Source organism: Prosopis cineraria, unplaced genomic scaffold (assembly GCF_029017545.1).
Source record: "Prosopis cineraria cultivar Desert tree isolate PC_DT_omini unplaced genomic scaffold, ASM2901754v1 PC7, whole genome shotgun sequence".
In the NCBI taxonomy this organism is placed as follows: domain Eukaryota; kingdom Viridiplantae; phylum Streptophyta; class Magnoliopsida; order Fabales; family Fabaceae; genus Prosopis; species Prosopis cineraria.
In genome coordinates, this window is record NW_026555338.1 from 29172172 (window position 1) to 29192385 (window position 20214).

At 30.3% G+C, this 20214-nt stretch overlaps 2 protein-coding genes across 2 annotated transcripts; one reads left to right on the plus strand and one right to left on the minus strand.

Moving 5' to 3' along the window:
* Positions 1-11975: 11975 nt before the first annotated feature.
* On the minus strand, positions 11976-16579 carry LOC129315145 (putative disease resistance protein RGA3). The gene is made up of 2 exons (XM_054958708.1): positions 16438-16579; positions 11976-15234 (listed from the first exon to the last, which is right to left on the minus strand). The coding sequence occupies exon 2, from the start codon at positions 14204-14206 to the stop codon at positions 12362-12364; it is 1845 nt and encodes a 614-aa protein (XP_054814683.1). The 5' UTR covers positions 14207-15234; positions 16438-16579; the 3' UTR covers positions 11976-12361.
* A 911-nt stretch (positions 16580-17490) lies between these two features.
* On the plus strand, positions 17491-19976 carry LOC129316150 (desmethyl-deoxy-podophyllotoxin synthase-like). The gene is made up of 3 exons (XM_054960439.1): positions 17491-18446; positions 18582-18683; positions 19344-19976. Exons 1-3 carry the CDS (start codon positions 17565-17567, stop codon positions 19857-19859), a joined length of 1500 nt encoding a protein of 499 aa, XP_054816414.1. The 5' UTR covers positions 17491-17564; the 3' UTR covers positions 19860-19976.
* Positions 19977-20214: the final 238 nt, after the last annotated feature.

Here is a 20214-nt window from a genome sequence, read left to right on the forward strand (position 1 = left end):
CAAAATTAAGTAAAATTATAAGGATTTGTAGGTATATTTTCTCTTAAAATATAAGCAATCTTAGATATGATCATATTATACTAAATATAAGTTCGTATATCAAAAACAAAACTTGAATAATTTTTTACTATATAAATTTGATTTTTTATTTATTCTGTAAATATTTAAATTTATATAAAAACTTTTTATGTTTCACAATTTTAAAAAAATAATTAAATTTAAAATCTTCTTCATCTTTCATGTTACAAAAATACATATAATTCAATGTTAAGTAAATTTCTCGGACCAACAATTAACATTTATTCTTGAGATAATTAGTTTTAATTTTTGGATCTTAAATGTTTCAAGAAAAATATGATAAAATCAGAAAAGATATATTTTGAGTCTATATTCTGTTTTTTTTTTTTTGGGTAATCTTTTGAGTCTTTGTTCTAACCTCAATTATTTTGTTATAAAATATAAAATTAAAAATAAGAATAATTATTAAAATTAAAAATACATGGGAAAAAATGATTAAAATTGAAATAGAAACTAGAATTTCATATTTAATTATTTTAGCATATGTATATCACATATAAATATCTAAGTAAATCATCTTCTAGAATATCATAACTAATGTCTAACGAGGGTTAGTAAATTTGCTATGAATTATACATTTCAAAAATCATAATAATCAAATTGTGTTAAGTTAAGTTTATATGGAATTCAAATATAAAAGACAGAAGTGGGGAAAAAAAATATCATAGCACCAATTGTTACTCATGTAGAGGATCACTTGTGATACATTTAAAAGGTGACCGGTAATATTTAAATAGAAGATGGCTCTTATTTATAGATTTATAGCTTATTAATTTAGAACTATATCTTAGAAATAAAAATAAATAATTTTATATTAAATATATTCATGCATTATATAATTGCTTAGTTTTTTTAGTTATTTTTTTAAAACTTAGTTTTATATAAATTTATTCAATTTTATTTTAAATAAAAGAAGATAAACATTACTATTAATTTGGCTTTAGTTGTAATCGACGTTTTCTGGTGAATTATTAAAACGAAGCTTCAACTAGTGCATATAAATACCAGTATCAAAATATTACATTTTGGTTATTTTTTTTTTAATGGATTTCTGGTTTAATAGAAAGACCTGCAACCCTGTAGGTCAATCTTAACCAAACTTATGGTATCACAAAAAAATATAATATCTAGTTCAAATTAGATTTAGCTGGTATAGATAATTAATTTTTTAAAAAATGATAAATGTGAAATTAAAATTATTTTTTGTGAATATAAATATACCTTTTTTCAGATAATGATTATACTAAATACAAGTATGCATATCAAAAATAAAGCTCGGACGAATCTTTACCGTTTACATTTAATTTTTATGTTTATTCAATAAATATTTATTTTAGGATAAATAAATTCATAAATTTTTATGATTAATTAATTAATAACCTCAATAATAATGATAATATTAAAATAATTTTGGATTATTTTTAAAATATAATTATTCAATAAATATACATGTGAAAATTAAATCCAGGGTGAATCAAGATTTTCAAAAGTTTGAATTTTTCAAAGTAAATATATGTATTTTAATAACTTAAATTTGAATGATCATATTTCTAAAAAAAATTACGATTCACAATATTTTGAAAAATTAATTCAATACATATAATTTAATATTTTTTAAATTTTTGATACAATTAATAAAAATTTATTCAAGAGATAATTAATTTTAATTTTTTACACCTTAAATTTTTCAAAAAAATATGATAAAATAAAAAAAATATATTTTAAATCTATATTCTGACCTCAATTATTTCATTTATAAAATATCAAATTAGTTTACAATAATTTAGTTTTAGATTAATTACATTAAACTTTAAAAATATTCAATAATATTTAACTTGTTCGAATATTGTAAAGGGGATATTTTTCGAATATATAAAGAAGTTGATATTTTCTTTAGAATAAATTTTTATTATTATGAATTGGATGGGAAGTAAAATACCAGATTTTGTATCACATATAGTGCATGTACCCTATAAATCAAATCTCAACTAAACTTATGGCATCTAGATTTTGATTATGTCTTTTTAATGTAAAATTAAGATATTTGTTTTATATAAACCAAAAAAAATTCTTTAATTATGAACTTAATAGTAATGATTTTAATTAAAAATTAAAATGCAAATTTAAAATCTAGTCATATTGAATATAAAGAAGTAAGATATGATAAAGATAGTCTTATTTATTTCACCCAAAAAAAAAAGATAGTCTTATTTATTGGCCAATTTCAGTCCCAATCACCCCTTGGTTACTTAGATGCTCTGTGTATTAGACTTATTTCAGTTAGTTGAAAATTTATGAGAATCAGTTGTAATTTTTGGCTATCAATATACAAATAAATTACTTAAAAAATAAAAATATATATTTAAAATTATTTATAACATTAGTTGAAAATTTATGAAAGTTGATTGTAAATTGCAAGTTAATCATTTATAATTTTTTCTGACAATATATATATATATATATAAATTGCTTAAAAAATCTACAAAGTATAACTGAAATTATTTGTAACGTCAATTAAAAATTTATAAGAATTAATTGTAAATCACAAGTCAATCACTTATATATTTTTTTTCTATCACTTGAAAAATTAATAAAAGATATTTAGAAATATTTGTAACATTAGCTGAGAATAAATTTATAAAAATCTATTGTGAATATAAAATCAATCAATAAAAGATAATTTATTACAAGTAAGGATAATGGTTTGCTCTTGAGATTTCAACAATTCAACATATGTAATAGTTATTATGGAATCCCTAATTGTCATTTTTCCAAAATGAACGGTCTTGTAAATTCTATGTGTTTGCAGCTGTTTTTGTGTGCGTATGGGAGTTTCAATTTGGTTGGTAAAAATAAATAGTGTACATTTATGAAAATAAATCAAAATTAATGAAAATGATTTTATTTTATGTCTAATTATTCATACGGTGGCATATTGTTTTGATTGTTGGCTTTGGATTTAATTGGGAAAAAACAGGTCAGAGTCAGAGAGTGTACAGTACGTATGTAATGCAAAAGTCAATTTAATCGCAATATTTCAAACAAATTAAGGTTGCGTTAGGCAAGTTGGTATACATATAGTTATAATGCTCTATTCAATTCAATGTTTGTAATTGCCAAATATGGAATTGGTAGTTATCCACTGACAGTTATTTTTAAAATACTAAATAAATAATCAACCATCTCTTCGTCAAATCGGATCCATAATATAATATTTGATTTGTTTTATATTGTTTAAATTTAAAAATATTGACAATAAAATTTAAAATTATCTTGAAGGTTTACATCATTAAGATCAAATTTACCTAAAAAATTCAAAAATAAAAAATGCCTGTCAATGCTCAAAAACAAGCCCAATTAGAATGCCATATAAAAAATATTCACAGTCCCGAAAAAATCAAATGAAAAATCCCTTAAAAATTCATCAATTAAATCCAAAAGCACTCTGTTTCTGGTCTTTGATGTTCTATTCAATTCACCGACTAGAAGAACAATTATACATACATACATACATACATACATACATATACATACATACATACATACATACATACATACATACATATCGGTCAAAAGATATGACTGGAGACGTACGTGGGTTTAATAATCCACAATAATCATTGCTACACGTGCTAATAAAATAATAATGAACTAATTATATACACGCACATACATACATAATTATTAGGGGATATTACTTACGTGCGTGCGTGCATGATTATGTTAATTTTCCCTGGTACTTTGACAAAAAAAAAAAACTGATATCCCTTCGATTTGATTGTATATGTCACTTGCCAAAAAAATATAGTCCTTTTTAATAAGCTCTTCGCATGAAAAATTACTTTCAATTATTTTCTTTTAATTTTATCATTTCACATTTTTTATAAGCAGAGAAAGAGGTTGTTTTTGTACATAGAGATAAGATGTTTTAAAGATAATACATTTACTAAGAACAAATTAAAATTTTTTAGATAATATTAATGATTTAAATTTTTTTTTGTGAGGTAGCTAAAAGTTAATTACATACAGTACAGGAAATGGAGTATATTAATTGGTATTTACTTCTTTTTTTTTTCCTTTGGTAGAATGGCGCCATATGTTTGGTTGTGTGAGGTCAGCCATATGACTTGTGTTAGGGTTCAACGACTCTAGCAAAGGAATGTGTGCGTGTGCGTGTGTGTGTAATATGTATATTATCTAATTAAGGTCTGTGTCTGGTAGAGTCAGTTAGAGAAGTTAGCAATCATTTGGGTTTTGAAGAAGAAGAGGATTCAAAGAAGCGTTTCTTTCTGAACAAAGAAGAAGAAGAAGAAGAAGCGTTTCTTTCTGACCAAAGAAAAAGAAGAAGAAGAAGCGTTTCTAAAAATGGGTTCAATACTTTTGAGGTTTGACAATACGTGCGTGTTCACAGTGTTAGTGTTATTATACCTGAAAACTTGCCGTGATGCAATTTGTGAGACTAGTGGGAGAAAGAAACACGAGCATATAGAATAGAAGCATATTTTTGTTTTGTATTTTTTTTTTAAAAAAAAGAAACAAATGGTACATAACCAAAATTAAATTGGTTGTCCATTAATCTGGCTTCGAGCTAATTAAGTCATAAAATACTACTCTTCCAAAAGCATATTTTATATTTACATGAACCAAAATGTGCGAATTCATACTTAATTAATTAGGTGGTTAATTATAGCCCTTTAATTAACTTAGATTAATACTTATTAGTTTTGGCTTTGATTTTTTTTGGTTTCAGAGTCTCCCTCTTGACATTATTAGAAAACCACCATTAAATAGAGGAGCACTCTCCTCTTGGGCTTCTTCCTGCCTTTAAATGGAGTCCCGTTCCTTGCTCATCATGATGTGTGATGAGCAATTTGAATTGTTTAAATTTTTAATCTCTTCAAATTTATAGTTTTTATTTTTATCATTTATTTTCTATTTATTAAAATAAAAATTATAAGTAATAATAAATTTATTTTATTGTAAATCTGAACAATGCAAAATTAATTTTAACGATTTAATTTAATATTAATTTTTTATAATTTTTAAAAATTAATTATTTAAATATATTTTGAATAGTCTAAATTTAACATTTTTATGTTGTAACTTTTTCTTATCTTTTTTAAAGAACCGATTTGAAGATGATCTTTATCTTTATTTTTCAATGTTATATTTACTAAAATAAAAATTTATAAAAATTTTAAAAAAATTTAATATTAAATTCAGACTATTGAAAATACATTTAAATAGTAAACTTTAAAAAATTATAAAAATTTAAATATTAAATTTGATCATTGAGATTAAATCTGTATAGTATATATTGATGATAATAAATATTTATTAAAATTTTATCATTTTTTATAATAAATATAAAAATAATATAAAAATAAAACATCAAAATCTGAACCGTTCATATGCAAACATCCCTCACATTGAAGTTAAAAATGCGCCCCACCCCCTCGCTGACCCTATGAGGGCAAGCGACTGAGAGGACCAGGAGAGAGTCTTCGTTCGATTAAACGTTGGTTGTATTTTGAAAGAATTATAATTTTATTCTATCATATTTTTTTCTATTCAAAATCTCACATATTCCTTCTCATTAATTACAAAGTACGTTGCTTGGATTTAAAATTAGATGCTAAAAAAAGTTTTGATCCAAAATTTTGATCTTTAAATTATTGTCTTATACTAATTTTTTATAAAAAAATATTATTTTAAATTTCTATACTTTACTTAAATTTTATTATTAGTTCATAAAAGAATTTAGAATATTAAAAAATAAAAGTGTAAGGATTTACAGTAAAACTTAAATAAAATATAGAGACTCAAAATTATATATTTTTTATTTTAACGTAGATCATACACATTTATTCTTATAAAATAATGAAATGTTACTTTTAGATATCACCGAAAAAAGTCAATTTTTAGGTACTTTTTTTATAAGTAATTTAAAATATTTGTGATTTACTGGGAAATGTGTGCAGCGGACGTGTAACTGCAACATGAGTTGCAAGGAAACCAGGGGAAAAGCTGACTTAACCCCAAAAAAAAAAAAACCAGAAAAGACATGACAAAAATTTGACTTGACAATGTTATGTTACTTTTATTAAGCACTGATATTCTTTTATAAGAAATAATTTTATTTAAAATATTATTAAATATTAAAAATAAGTGTTTTTTTTATAAATATTTGAATCTTAATTCATTCTAGCGCCCCTGTTGGTTGCTTTGACTCTCTGAAGACTCTTTTTGGGCCCATGTTAAAAGCTCCAATGATTGTAGATTAAATACAAGGTGGCCAATTTAATTTTCCCAAGTCTTACTTTCCATGTAATACTTTGTGAGTTTGTGGAACTTAAATTTTTTTTTTTTTGGCCATCATTTGACAGGTATAGTCACAACCTTCAAAATTGTTATTAAGAAATTTTACATTCATGTGGTCCAATCCAACTCTAGATTAGTTGAGATTTAGTGTTATTTTACAAGACACGTTGATATTACAAAAAAAATAATTTCATTTTAGGAAATATAATTGTTAGTCCCCATACTTTTAATATATTTTGGTATTTGTTCTTATACTCTTTTTTGTTACTCTAAATCCCTTATGCAATTTGTTACTTTTAATAATGCAATTCTAGTTCTTATGTCGTTATTAATGAGTTAAATAAGTTGAAATGTTCATAATTATGTTAATTCCATTACTAAGTTGGTAAATTTATGATGAGTTAAATATTGAATGAGCAAATTGACTGCTAGCTTTTCTGCATGTCTACAGTTATATATATATATATATATCACTGATATAATATAAATATTTTAACATATATATTTATATTCAATTTTATACATATATACACATATATAACAAAAAAAATATATTATTTAAGCTTTGCTCATCGATTTTTCATGATGTAAAAATCATTGGTTATTATGTCTATCATAAATGTTTTAGCAATTTCTTTCTCAATATAAATTTTTATTAAATTGGTGAAAATTTTATCATCTCTATGAGCATTAAATGATTTAAATACATCATTAGAATTTAATGTTCTGTTCAATGTAATAAACTCTATTACTTGCTTATTGAATTTTCTATGTAATTCTTTCAATTGATAAACATAGTAAATAAACATATCAACACATTAATAATGCTCAATTATCATAAAATTTTTATGTCAATGAGATCAAATTATATCAAAATAAAAATTATTCATATAATAAATAATTATTTAAAAAATAATTTTTTTTAGAAGAACATCATCACCAAAGCTCTTAACTTTTGGATAAGTGATTTTATGATAGATATCAAACGCATAACATTCAATATTTCTTAGGATTTTTGTTGCAATGCTTAACAAAGTTTGTTAATAATAATTCTTATAATTTCTTTCATTAAATATAACATGAAAGCAAAATAAAATGACATCAATATTTTAAGAGCATGTATAACATTATCTTGTTAAAAATAAATAGATCCTATGACAACTATATCTTCAAACTATGAAAATAGTTGCTTTTGACATATATAAAAGATTATATATAAAATTGAAATAAAAATTTCATCTAATGTTTCATAACTTTTATAATATGTCAATTTATTAGAGTTGAAAATATATAATTCTTACATTTTACTAAAAAAATTAAAAACTTAAGGAGGTCGTGGCCCCTACTAATCCCCCTTCACTCCACACCCCTATGTGCCTTATTTCTTTTAAAGCTCTATTTATTGCACATTTAATCATTATGATTTAATGTCTTGTTTTTTGCTGCCTTCTGCTCATTCTTTATGTAATGACTTTCAACACAAGAAGTAACAGAATTTATGTGCACATTAATCACCATTAAATTCTTATGTCATATTAAAAAAATATAGAGATTAACATTGCATATAAATGAAATTTAATAGACTTGTAATAATGAAAAAAAGTATATGAATTAATACAAAAATACGTTAAAAGTATAGTAACTAACAATTATATTTTTCTTAAATTTTATAGCACAATCTTTTCTTTTGGTGTGTATTAAAATTGACGAATAGGCCATTTGCCTCTGCCTCAAAGAGAAAGTAAGCATCCTCAAATATTCAGACCAAGATGTTTTATCTCATAGACTGATTTATTTATTTATTTATGAGATGCCGAATAGCTATAATATACATTCAAGAAATCTACACTTGACTCCCAATTTGCCAATACCAGTGAAAACTAATGACAAATCATAAATGAAAGAGACAAACTATTGAAAAGAGATTCTCCACATCAATATAAAATCACACTTCGAGGAGCAATATTTTTCTATCAAATCACACAAAGGGAAAAGACCCATCACTGCTTAATATAATGGATGGGATATGGGCAATTCTTTTCCTATCATCACTTCCAAACTCTGCATCTTTGTTACAACAATGGAGATCCGTTTATTACCAATCTTTTTAATGATTTCAGATTATGAAGGCCATCAGGAAGTGATGTCAAATTCCTGCAATAATGGAACTCAAGGTAGAGCAATGAAGAGAGATTTCCAATCCAGTCTGGTAAACTTTCCCCACAAAATCTTTCAATAGCCAGACTTTTGATGCCATCACGAGGACGAAGCCTTTCTAAAACTAGCTCATCATCTGCAACTCCATCTTCAGAGGACCAAACCAAAGTTAAATGTTGAAGATGTTGCTTCTCTTTCAACTTTTCTGACTCAGCTTCTTCATGGTTATGCCTTAGGTGTTTCAAGCCACAGATTTGTAAAGAACCTCCCAAATTGTTAAGTCCACCTGATTCACTCATCCATCCTGCACTGTCCCTGGCTAATTGAATCCTCTTATCACCTGTTACAAATTCTGTAAAGGTTTACAGAGAAGTTAATTGTCCCAACCAATGTGGCATCCATATCAACTTGCAATTGTCAATTTGAAGGTGTCTCAGGTTGACCAAATTACCGGTATTACTTGGCAATTCAAGAACATCAGTGTTGGAGAGGTTCAAGGTTTGCAAATTGTGCAGTCCGCTAATATCCCTTGGAAGCTGGCTTATCTTATTTTGTGAAAGATCTCAAGAAATCTTAGATGCTTCAAATTTCCATTACTCACTGGAATTTGTGTGATATTTGAGCTTTGTAAGACAAGGACGTGTACACAATTTAATTTTAATGTGACTAAACCAAAACATGTGTCATCCATTAGACAACTAAAACGACCTCTCTTGAACAGAACTGTTCTTAATTTTTCAAATTTGAGGGAGGAAGGTAGAACTTTCTAGTTCTTGCTTGAGAAATCACATGACAAATGACATGTTGTGCCTCTATTTCTTTGTTCTTTTCTTTCATTGATAACAAGATACTCATTCTTCACTACAAATCGAGCTAAATCATGTATAAGGTCATGCAATTTGCATGTCTCTATGTCACCATACTTGTTTCTTTTCACATCTTGGAAGAAGGACCTTGAAAGCAGATTCATGAAGTGCTCATGACCAACATCTTCCTCACATCTCATTTGATCCAATGACAGAAAGAATCCTTCAGCCACCCACATTTTAATTAAAGTTTGCTTTTTGAATGAATAACCTTTTGGAAACAATGAACAAAAAGCGACACAATTTTTCATGGGTGAAGAAAGATGATCATACCTGAGTTTAAGCACTGCAATAATTCTCTCCTCCACATGATCCATGTTCCAAAGTTCACTATTCCTCAAGTATGAAAAATCTGTTCTTTCTGAGGTTTTATCATACACTAGTCTTCCAACAATTCCAATGGCCTGCCCATTGTCTTACAATCTCCCTTCCAGTTGCTACCAACTCCATATTTTCTGATTCCTTTTCATTTCCATAGGCCATTGGACAAAACAATTTCCATCATCTTTCTTCACTCAGACCTTGAAGGGAAATTGTTTAACCATCTGTGTCCATTATCTCTGCTACTTTCACACTGCGTGTAGTTACAATCATCTTACTCCCATGTGCTTCCTCCATCAACAAGCTTTTCAACTTGAGCCACGGCTCAACATCTTCATTCCACACATCGTCCTACACAATTAAAAATATCTTACCCTAAATGGATTGTCTAAGATCCTGCTGCACCTGCTCCATGTCTTTTTTGTTTTCTTGCCCTAGAATCTTTTGAGCTATTTGCCTGACATCAAATTCATCAGACACACACACCCACCTTTTGAGCTCAAAACATTTTTGGACATTTCCATGATTGTACACAAGCAGAGCAAGTGCAGTCTTACCTAGCCCTCCAAATCCAACTATGAGAATAGTTGAAAATTTAGTTTTGATAGCAGAGTACAATAAATAATGAAGAACGAGGTTTAGTTCCACCTCTCTCCCAATAATTTCATCTTTTGGAACAAAAGAGTAAGTTTGCTTTCTGTCCTCGTTATCAGATGAAGGCTTAAGAGGTTGATCATTCAATTTCAATTTTTTCTTCTCATCATCAATCTCATCCAAGCCTTTCCCTGATTTCCCTCGTTTTATGACCCATCTTAAGATTATAAAAAACTTGCTTTAATTTGGAGAAGAATATCTTTACCTTCTTTGCGGGCTTGTTTCGAGTCATGATTTCCCGCCTCAGAACTCTAATGGACAAATCATCAATAGGTCATCTGCATCATAGAGTACATCTTTGAGCCTTTCAAGCTAAAAGCTGACTTGATGGTTCTTGGCCTTTGCCTCACATCCAAAAGGGTAAATCTGATAGCATGGACCGTGTTCTTCATCTTTTCCACATTATCTTTAGCATTGCACATAAGTTTGAACTCATCACCAGCCAACGACGTCAATTCGTCAAGAACTTTGGCAGCGATGGCGTCTATCTTCAAAGGCAAGCAACGTTTGGAAGGAGACAATACTTTGATGCTCACCCCAGTTTATGGGTTTGGAGAAGAATTCATAAGCTCTTAATTTCTGTAAAATTCATTTTGTTATCTCATTGGTTTTTGCCATCATTTTTTCTAACTTTTGTAATTGAACTGCAACGCAACTTGCAAGGTAAATATAGATAATTTTTTTAAATATAAATGTAGATAGTTTTGCTCGTGTGAAAATGAAGGTCACAACTCAATGTCGCATGCCAAATTCAGAATGCATAGTGGACGTCCGTTTTATGGGAGAATGTGAGATCTTCCAGAAATGAAAAAAAAAGGTAAATGTTCTAAATAACTGAATATTCATTTACACACAAATTAATTAATCAACTTTTAGTTATGCAAAAATGAACTTTTAATTGTTTAAAATCTGTTTTTCTTTTCCCCTTGCCTTCACTGCCATTCTCCCTCATTTTTTTTCATTGCCATGGCTTCGAATAGTTCTGTCAAATGAACAAAGATGTATAATGTATCTATTGAATTATTTGTTGAATAAAACTTTTATATTTAATTTAACTATTTAGATAGAGTCACACAAAATTGGACGCGATTTACTTTTTATCATTATATTTATTTATTTAACTGCCACCTTTTTTATCTCTTCTTGTGTACACATTGAATACAAATGAATGTAATGAACGTCATAAAACCACAGATATATTACTTTTAAAAAATTTAAATAATTATTATAAAATTTTACAAAATAAAATTTTCAAAAAATAAGTGATTTTTTATGAAAAAAAACTTAAACAAATTGATAGGTATTCAAATGAAAAATGTTACACAATCACTGGGCTGTATTATCGAATAGAAAGAAATGAACCCAAAAAAATTATATCAATATTGCATATATGCAGGAGAGGCAAAGCAATGTAGTTTCCAATTTATTGAAAAACGTCCGTCACTGCTTAAGATCCAAACAATATTGAGGAACATAAATTATTCTGTAAAACATTGTTCACACTCAAGATGTCCGCATTAAGCTACCAATAAGCAAGTGACTGGTGAATGTTAAATAACAAGCTACAATGGAAAGAGATTAACTCATGAAAGAGATTCTCCACAACATTATCAAATCTAACCCTCCAAGCACCAAAATTATTCTATCGACATGCAGGAGTTAAAAACAAGGTTAATATCACTAGTAAATAAAATCGATGGGATATGAGCAATTTTTTGCCACTCAGCCCCACTTTTATCTTGACATGTTTCATCTAGCAATGGGCATTCGATTATGTCCAATGTTTGTAATGATATGAGATTACGAAGGCCTTCAGGAAATGATGTCAAAGACTTGCAGTCATAGAGTTCAATGTGTTGCAGTGACAAGAGATTTCCAATCCAACCTGGTAACTTCTCTCCACAAAATCCTTGTATAGCTAGACGTTTTATGGTATGATGTGGATGTAGCCTTTCTAAAGTCAATTAATCTTCAAAAGCAACTTTAGGGGATTTATCAGAGAGCCAAACCAATGATAACTGTTGAAGATGTTGCTTCTCTTTCAATTTTACAGACTCCGCCTCTTTAGGGTTTGGTCTTAGGTTTTGCAAGCCTCTGATTTCTAAACTTCCTCTCAAGTTGTTTAGACCACCCAGTTCACTTATCCTTGCACTACGCCTTTTTCCACGCATCTTCTGATCATCTACTGCAAAACGTGTCAATGTTAGGAGAGAAGTTAATTGCCCTATCCCACGTGGCATCCATTCCAAGCAGCAATGATCACTAAGCCGAAGATACCTCAAGCTTACCAGTTTACTGATGTCTCTAGGCAAGTTGTGGAGTCTGGTGATAGCCTTTGGAATTTTCCCTATTTGATTAAATGAAAGATCGAGAAATCTTAAATGCTTCAAGTTTCCTATGCTTCTGGGAATTTTGGTAATATTTGAGCCATGTAAGTCCAGAACACGTAAGAACTTCAATTTTGATGCAACCAAGTCAAAAGTAGAGTGATCCATCGAATAAAAGAAACAAGTATTGGCCAAGAGCATTGTTCTTAATTTTTCAAACTTAAGGAATGAAGTTGAAACTTCCCAATTTCCCCTTGGCACATCATAAGACAAATGACGTGTTGTGTCCTTATGACTCTCTTCTTTTCCTTCTCTAATGACAAGATACTCGTGCTTTGCTACAAATTGTGCTAAATCATGTATAAGGTCATGCATTTTGCATGTCACTATATCGCCATGATTATTTCTTTCCACATCTTGGAAGAAGGACCTAGAAAGTAGATTCATAAAGTATTCATGCCCAACATCTTCCTCACACCTCATCTCATCAGATGACTGAATGAATCCTTTGGCCACCCACATTTGAATTAGTGTTTGCTTCCTCAATGAAAAATCTTTTGGAAACAATGAACAAAAAGCAACACAATTCTTCATGGGAGAAGGAAGATGATCATAAGAGAGTTTAAGCACTGCAAATATTCTCTCCTCCAATTGATCTATGTTCCAAAGCTCACAATTCCACAAGTATGACAAATCTATTCCTTCTAAGGTCTTATCATACACAAGCCTTCCAACAATTCTAATAGCAAGAGGAACTCCTGCACATTTTTGGACAATCTCCCTTCCAACTGCCAACAAATCCTTATCATTTGATTCTTTGCCCCCTTCAAAAGCCATTCTACAAAACAATTCCCATGATCTTGCACAATCCAGACCTTTAAGGATAATAGGAGGATAGGTTCCTATCATCTTTCCCACCTTCTCACTACGTGTGGTAACAATTATCTTGCTCCCCTCTGCGCCCTTGACAAGTAAGCTTTTCAGCTTATGCCAAAGCTCAACATTTTCATTCCACATATCATCTAACACCATCAAAAATCTCTTCCCGTCAATTAATTGCCTAAAGTCTTGTTGCACTTGCTCCATCTCTCCTATTTTATCTTGTCTTAAAATCTTTTGAGCGATTTGTCTCTCGTCGAATTCATCAGACACACACACCCACCTTTTAAGCTCAAAATAAGTTTGAACGTCCTCGTGGTTGTACGTAAGTTGAGCAAGTGCAGTCTTGCCTAACCCACCAAATCCAACGATGGGAATAATTGAAACACTACATTCCATATTGCTGTCTAACAAATAATGTAAAACGAGATTTTTTTCCTCCTCTCTCCCAACAATTTCTTCCTCTTGCACAAACGACCATGTTTGTTTCCGTTCTTCATGTATAGATAGGGGCTTAAGAGGATGATCAGTCAATTGGAATTTTTTCCTCTCATCATCAATTTCATCTAACCATCCCCTGATTTCCCTCATTTTATGAGCCATCTTTAGATTATAAACAACTTAGTTTGATTTGGAGAATATCCGTACCTTCTTTGCCACCTTGTTTTGAGTGATGATTCCCCTCCTCATAGCTTCAGTGGATAAATCATCAAGCAGGTCATCTGCATCATCGAGTACATCCTTGAGTCTCTCCAGCCAAAAGCTCAGTTGATGGTTGTTGACCTTCGCCTCTGCATCCAACAGTGTAGCTCTGATTGCAAGGATCGTGTTCTTCATCCTTTCTACATCATGTTTAACATTCCACAGTAATTTGAACTCTTCAAGAGCCAAAGAGGTCAATCCCTGAAGAACTTTCAGGGCGATGGCGTCCATCTTTCTAGTGGGTGAGAGAAAGTGTTGACTCCTAGTTTGCGGGGTTGATGTGTCGTTGCAAACTGCCAGCCTGCATAAATAATAAAAGAAGGCCACTTACATGTACAAAAGCATCTTACAGCTTGCAATTTTTAATTTGATCAAAGAGCAACTTGGACTTTTTAAAAAAGCTACAGCGGTTTCCTTTTATGATATATAAAACCGAATCGCAACATCATGGAGGTTGCTCTCTATACGAAATTCTTTCCCAATTCAAATTTTATATTGATATTGACACTGATAAGAGATGTAATGAACAACAATGACCACGATTTATATGTAATATAATATAATATAATTAAAAAAACCTACCAACTTAAACACGGCTCCATTCTATGTCTCTGAGGAAAAACAAAATTACGTAAAAGAAGCTGCAGCGGTTCCAGTTTACGTAAAACAAAACTACTCCCTTTGAGATTGAGTTAAAAGTGATTTTATATGACTTTCGAGGAAGTTATGCAAGTTGTTGAAAATTAATATAGATATATGTGTATATGTGTATATATATATATATATATATATTATTCATGATAGTAGAATTCCACTCTCTGGTTTTCTTATATTCCCAACTTGAACTTGTTGATCTTGACTCATCAATTTCGTCAGGGAACGTGCCCTGTGACTTTCGGCAGTAAAAAAGCCAGAGGTGATCAGGGACTCTGTAAAGAGATTGGCAACATCAAAATGAAATCAATCTCCAAGTAGTATTGCTATTGTAGCTACGTAGAGGAACACAGGGAAGAGCTTCTTTTCATTCATTACCTCAGTTATTTCTATTGCAGGGACGAATCTAGAAGCTAACGAAATTTTTTTTTTTTTTTTCTGGGGGGGGGGGGGATTGAAAATAAATCGTTGAATGGGAGGCGAAAATCTATTTTTAAAATTTTTACGAGCTTACAAGGGGGCAAGCACCCTTCTTGCCCCCAGATCTCTGATTATCAAAGAAATTAATTTGTAAACCAATCACAACATCAAAGATGAAATGAAAAATTACACAAATTGATCCATGGATTCAATCATTCATGTGATATTAATCAACGATACAAAAAAAAACCGTAGTGTGTAGAATTCCATACAACTATTTGTCGTGGAAATTAATGTGGAACAGAAGGATTCAACACTTGAGATTAAAAGATCACAGTAATGATCTAATAAATTGGGGCTCTCCACTCTCAAAGCTGTCTTTGTTTTAAGGGATTGAATCATCTTCTTGTTATCTTTTCCAATAGGAACATGTCATCTCAGTCGCAGCAGCAGAGAAAATATGCATCCCTTGCATGCAGATCAAAAGATTCAAAGCAACACGAAACAGAGTGTTTGCATTATGTCATTATATAACTCATAGAGACAGTCAAGAAAGAAAAGGTTTTTCAACATGCTGCAGCAATACATTCTTTGCGATCTTTTGCGACTTTCAAGAGAGTTGGGGGGGAAAAAAAGGCCTATGATCATAAACTGTACAAAATAACGTTTTTTCGAGTTTGTTTATATATGTACGTATGTATGTATTAATAAATCTGTTAACAAATTGCATCGTTCGTTCTGTCCAATCTAGTTGGTATTAACAAATCATAAAAATTAAAACTCATGAACCACGCCGGAGATGATTGAGTAGAGAATCTACGAGGTGAGAAAATAGGAGAAAACGGTGAAAGAAGAAGAAGGATCCCTCAGAAAGCCAAGTATCTACAATTACTGTGGGAGGCATGAGGAAGGGTTTGGTTGGTTCCTCAACCTCTGCAGCTAAAGAGGGAGCACCACCATTTTCCCATTGCTTTCGCATGCCCCTTCTTCTGATTACTAAAATTTTCCTCACCGGGATTCCGTGATCGCCCACTAAACACACACAATCTCCGACTTACAGACATTTCTCCAGCGTACACGATGAAATCGACTCCGACCACCGTCTTTATATCTCACCGATAAATCTAAATTAACAATTCTAGGGTTTTTGATTTATGCACTGTGTATTCTTCTTTCGGACCCGGATGGGTCGGGACTGCCTTTGATTCCTTGAAGCCCCAACCTATCTAATAGGCTTATAGCGGAGAATGAAAGGCCTTTTCAGTTTTACTTTGGGGGGCCGAATTTCAGTTTTACTCCTTTAATCCTTAGCCTTATCGTCAAACTTTAATCAATATTCATTACCCACAAAAAACTTCAATAAATATTTATGTTGTATTTATTATCTGGCCAAAAAAATTGTATTTATTCACGTATCATTTGGATATGCTTATTAAAAAAAATTATGTGATTTTTTTAAATTTATTAAATTGTTTTATCCATTTATTGCTGAGTCTATCTTGAAAAAAAATACAAAACAAACAAGCCAATATTCTTTTAGGGGAAAAAGTTAATCAAAGATTTGGTTGTTTGGAAAGTTAAGTAAAATAAGGTTAATTGTAAGAGGAGAGAATTATGTGAGTACTTGCTCTACAATAATTTTGTTAAGAGATAAATTGTAAACATTAATTGAGATAATCAAAAATACAAATGTCACAATTTTACAAATCATGAATTAACTATATATCACAGTTTAGTCTCATAGTTTTACAACTGAGGCTCTCATAGTTATTTAAATCATTATTTGCGTCTGATCTATCCACAAAATTGGGATCATGCTGTCATTAATTTGAAGTTTTAGGATCTAAATATCATTCTTCCATTTTCTAAAACACTTGGCGGCTTTTTATTCCACCGACTAAACCTGATTGGTACTTTTATTATATTTGAAACACAAAACGTAAGAGGATAGAGACTTTTGTGGAATTTTACATTGTAAAAATATTATAATATGAAATTAAGAAACCTTGTTTGAAAACATGGCATATCCAGCCAAAAGACTCGTTAAAACAAAATGGAGAAATCATAAAGTCGATCTTGTGTTAGTATAAAATACAACCCACAGCTCAGGTGCTGATTTTAAAACATCAAGTTGTGTTATAAATTTTAAGGGCATAAACTTTACCATGGAGATATATGCCTGATCATGGAGATACAGATCCCATATCCCGTCATCTTCACTATCTTCTGCTTCCTCGTTGTGATCCAAAAGCTCTACTTTTCCAAGAAACCCATCAAAACCCTACCACCAGGGCCATGGAAATTACCTCTCATAGGAAACCTACACCAACTTGTTGGATCTCTACCTCATCGTTCTCTGGCAAATCTTGCGAACAAGTATGGACCATTCATCCACCTTCAACTTGGCCAGCTTTCTCACATCATAGTGTCTTCACCAGATTGTGCCAAAGAAATAATGCAGACACATGATCAGATCTTTGCTAACAGACCCAGAATTCTTGCTTCTGATCTCTTGTGTTACAATAGCACAGACATCGTGTTTTCCCCATATGGAAACTATTGGAGGCAACTTCGAAAGATTTGTACTTTAGAGCTTTTCTCAGCAAAGAGGGTTCAATCATTCAGAAGGATTAGGGAAGAAGAGGTTTCAGCACTTGTGAGGAACATCTTTGAACATGAAGGTTCTATCATTAACCTCAGTCGAAAAATCTTTGAACTCACGAACTCTGTCGTCGCAAGAGCAGCCCTTGGCAAGAAGACAAAGAACGTAGAACAAATCCTGCAAATTATAGAGCAAGCACAAAAGATAAGTTCTGGGTTGGCAATTTCTGATTTTTATCCTTCACTGAAATTTATTAGTGTCATCACTGGGATGAGAGCTCGAACTATGAAGGCGCACAAAGACAGTGACAAAGTGTTTGAAGACATCATCAGAGACCACAAAGAAAAGAAAGGAAATAACATTGGAGATCTAGAAGAGGATCTGGTTGATGTTCTTCTCAAGATTCAAACGAACAATGACTTTGAGATCCCCTTATCTCTAGACAACATTAAAGCTGTTCTTCTGGTTAGTCCATGCTCACTTTGTCATATAAACGAAAGTTTTTCCAAATATATGTATATCACATATAATTTGTAATATTTGACAAACTCTAACACAAGCCCATGTATATGCACATCCCTCATGTGAATCCCTTTTTAGGACGTTTTCTTTGGTGGAACTGAAACAGCAGGATCTACGATAGAGTTTGCGATGTCAGAATTGCTCAAAAACCCAGAGGTTATGAAAGAGGCACAACAAGAGGTATGGGCACAATTTGAATTTCAAATATCATATTATAATTTTGTAGGTTGTATACATGTGCATATTATATTATTCATTTAAGAAAAAACATAATTATTGATCCCTATAGTTTATCATATTTTGTCGTCAATCTTGTGCTCTTTTTTTTTATGTTCCAAGTCCCTCTAGTTTTTCCTATCTACATTAATCCATCTATTTTTAAATATGCCTAAAAAAATAATGATGCAGCCCTAATAACAATATTAAATTATCTAAAATGTAACTATCAATGTTAATAAAGATGCTAGCATGTTTAAAATATAATGAGTTGGCAATTTGAATCAACAATATGTAAAAAGGGGACAATTACTTTGTGACTAAAACTATTCTGGCAATAGTGCTTGTTACCATTGAAAAGTAATTTTCAAGTTAGTGTGGGTTAAGCCTTTTTTCATATGCATCAAATATCCTAATTTAGCACCGTTAGTGTCACTGCATTATCTCTTTGGACATATTTAAAAAGAAAAAGAACTAACATTGCAAATAGAAAAAAACAAGTACAAGGATCAATAATAAAATACAATTAAAATATATGGAACAATAGTTATGTTTTTCCTATTGATTTATAAATTTGAGATTATTGAGTTCATTTATGAGAATTATCTATTTCCTTTACTTTAGGTAAGAAGAGTCTATGGAGGCACAGGTTATGTAGATGAATCAGAACTTCACCGATTAACATACATAGGTGCTGTGATTAAAGAAACCCTAAGGCTATATCCACCAGTGCCATTGTTGGTTCCAAGAGAGAACAGCAAGTGTTGCGAAATCAATGGATATCATATACCTCTGAAGACAAAGATTATAATTAATGCTTGGGCCATTGGAAGAGACCCCAAGAATTGGTATGAACCAGAAAGATTTGAACCAAAAAGATTTATTGATACAACAGTTGATTACAACTTCAAAGGTTTAAACTTGGAGTACATTCCATTTGGTTCTGGAAGAAGAATTTGCCCTGGAATTACATTTGCCACACCTGTTTTAGAATTGTTACTTTCCAATTTGCTTTACCATTTTGATTGGCAACTTCCAGAAGGAATGAAACCTGAGGATTTGGATTTGGATGAGACTTTTGGTTCTGCAGTAAGAAGGAAAAACGACCTAAGTGTAATTCCTATTGGTTATTCCCCTTAATTAGGTTATATGCATATATTTATCACCGAAATATGTTTTATGTAGGAGGTTAAAATTGTGCGAACTACTTGTTTTTCATTATTATTTAAATTATGTTCTTAATATTTATTCTAATTATATACATACATACATACATACATATATATATATATATATATATATTCAATTTGCAATCAACTCCATAGAATTTAAATCCTTAAAATCATCACTCGTCCAAAAACACCCTAAAAAAGAAGAGCCACCATATGCAGGAGTTTAAAAATAATAAAATAAATTATTAAAACTATCAAATCTGTCAATATATAATATAAAAGTTATAACCTTGTGTTTTGGAAGTCAAAATAATTAATGAGAT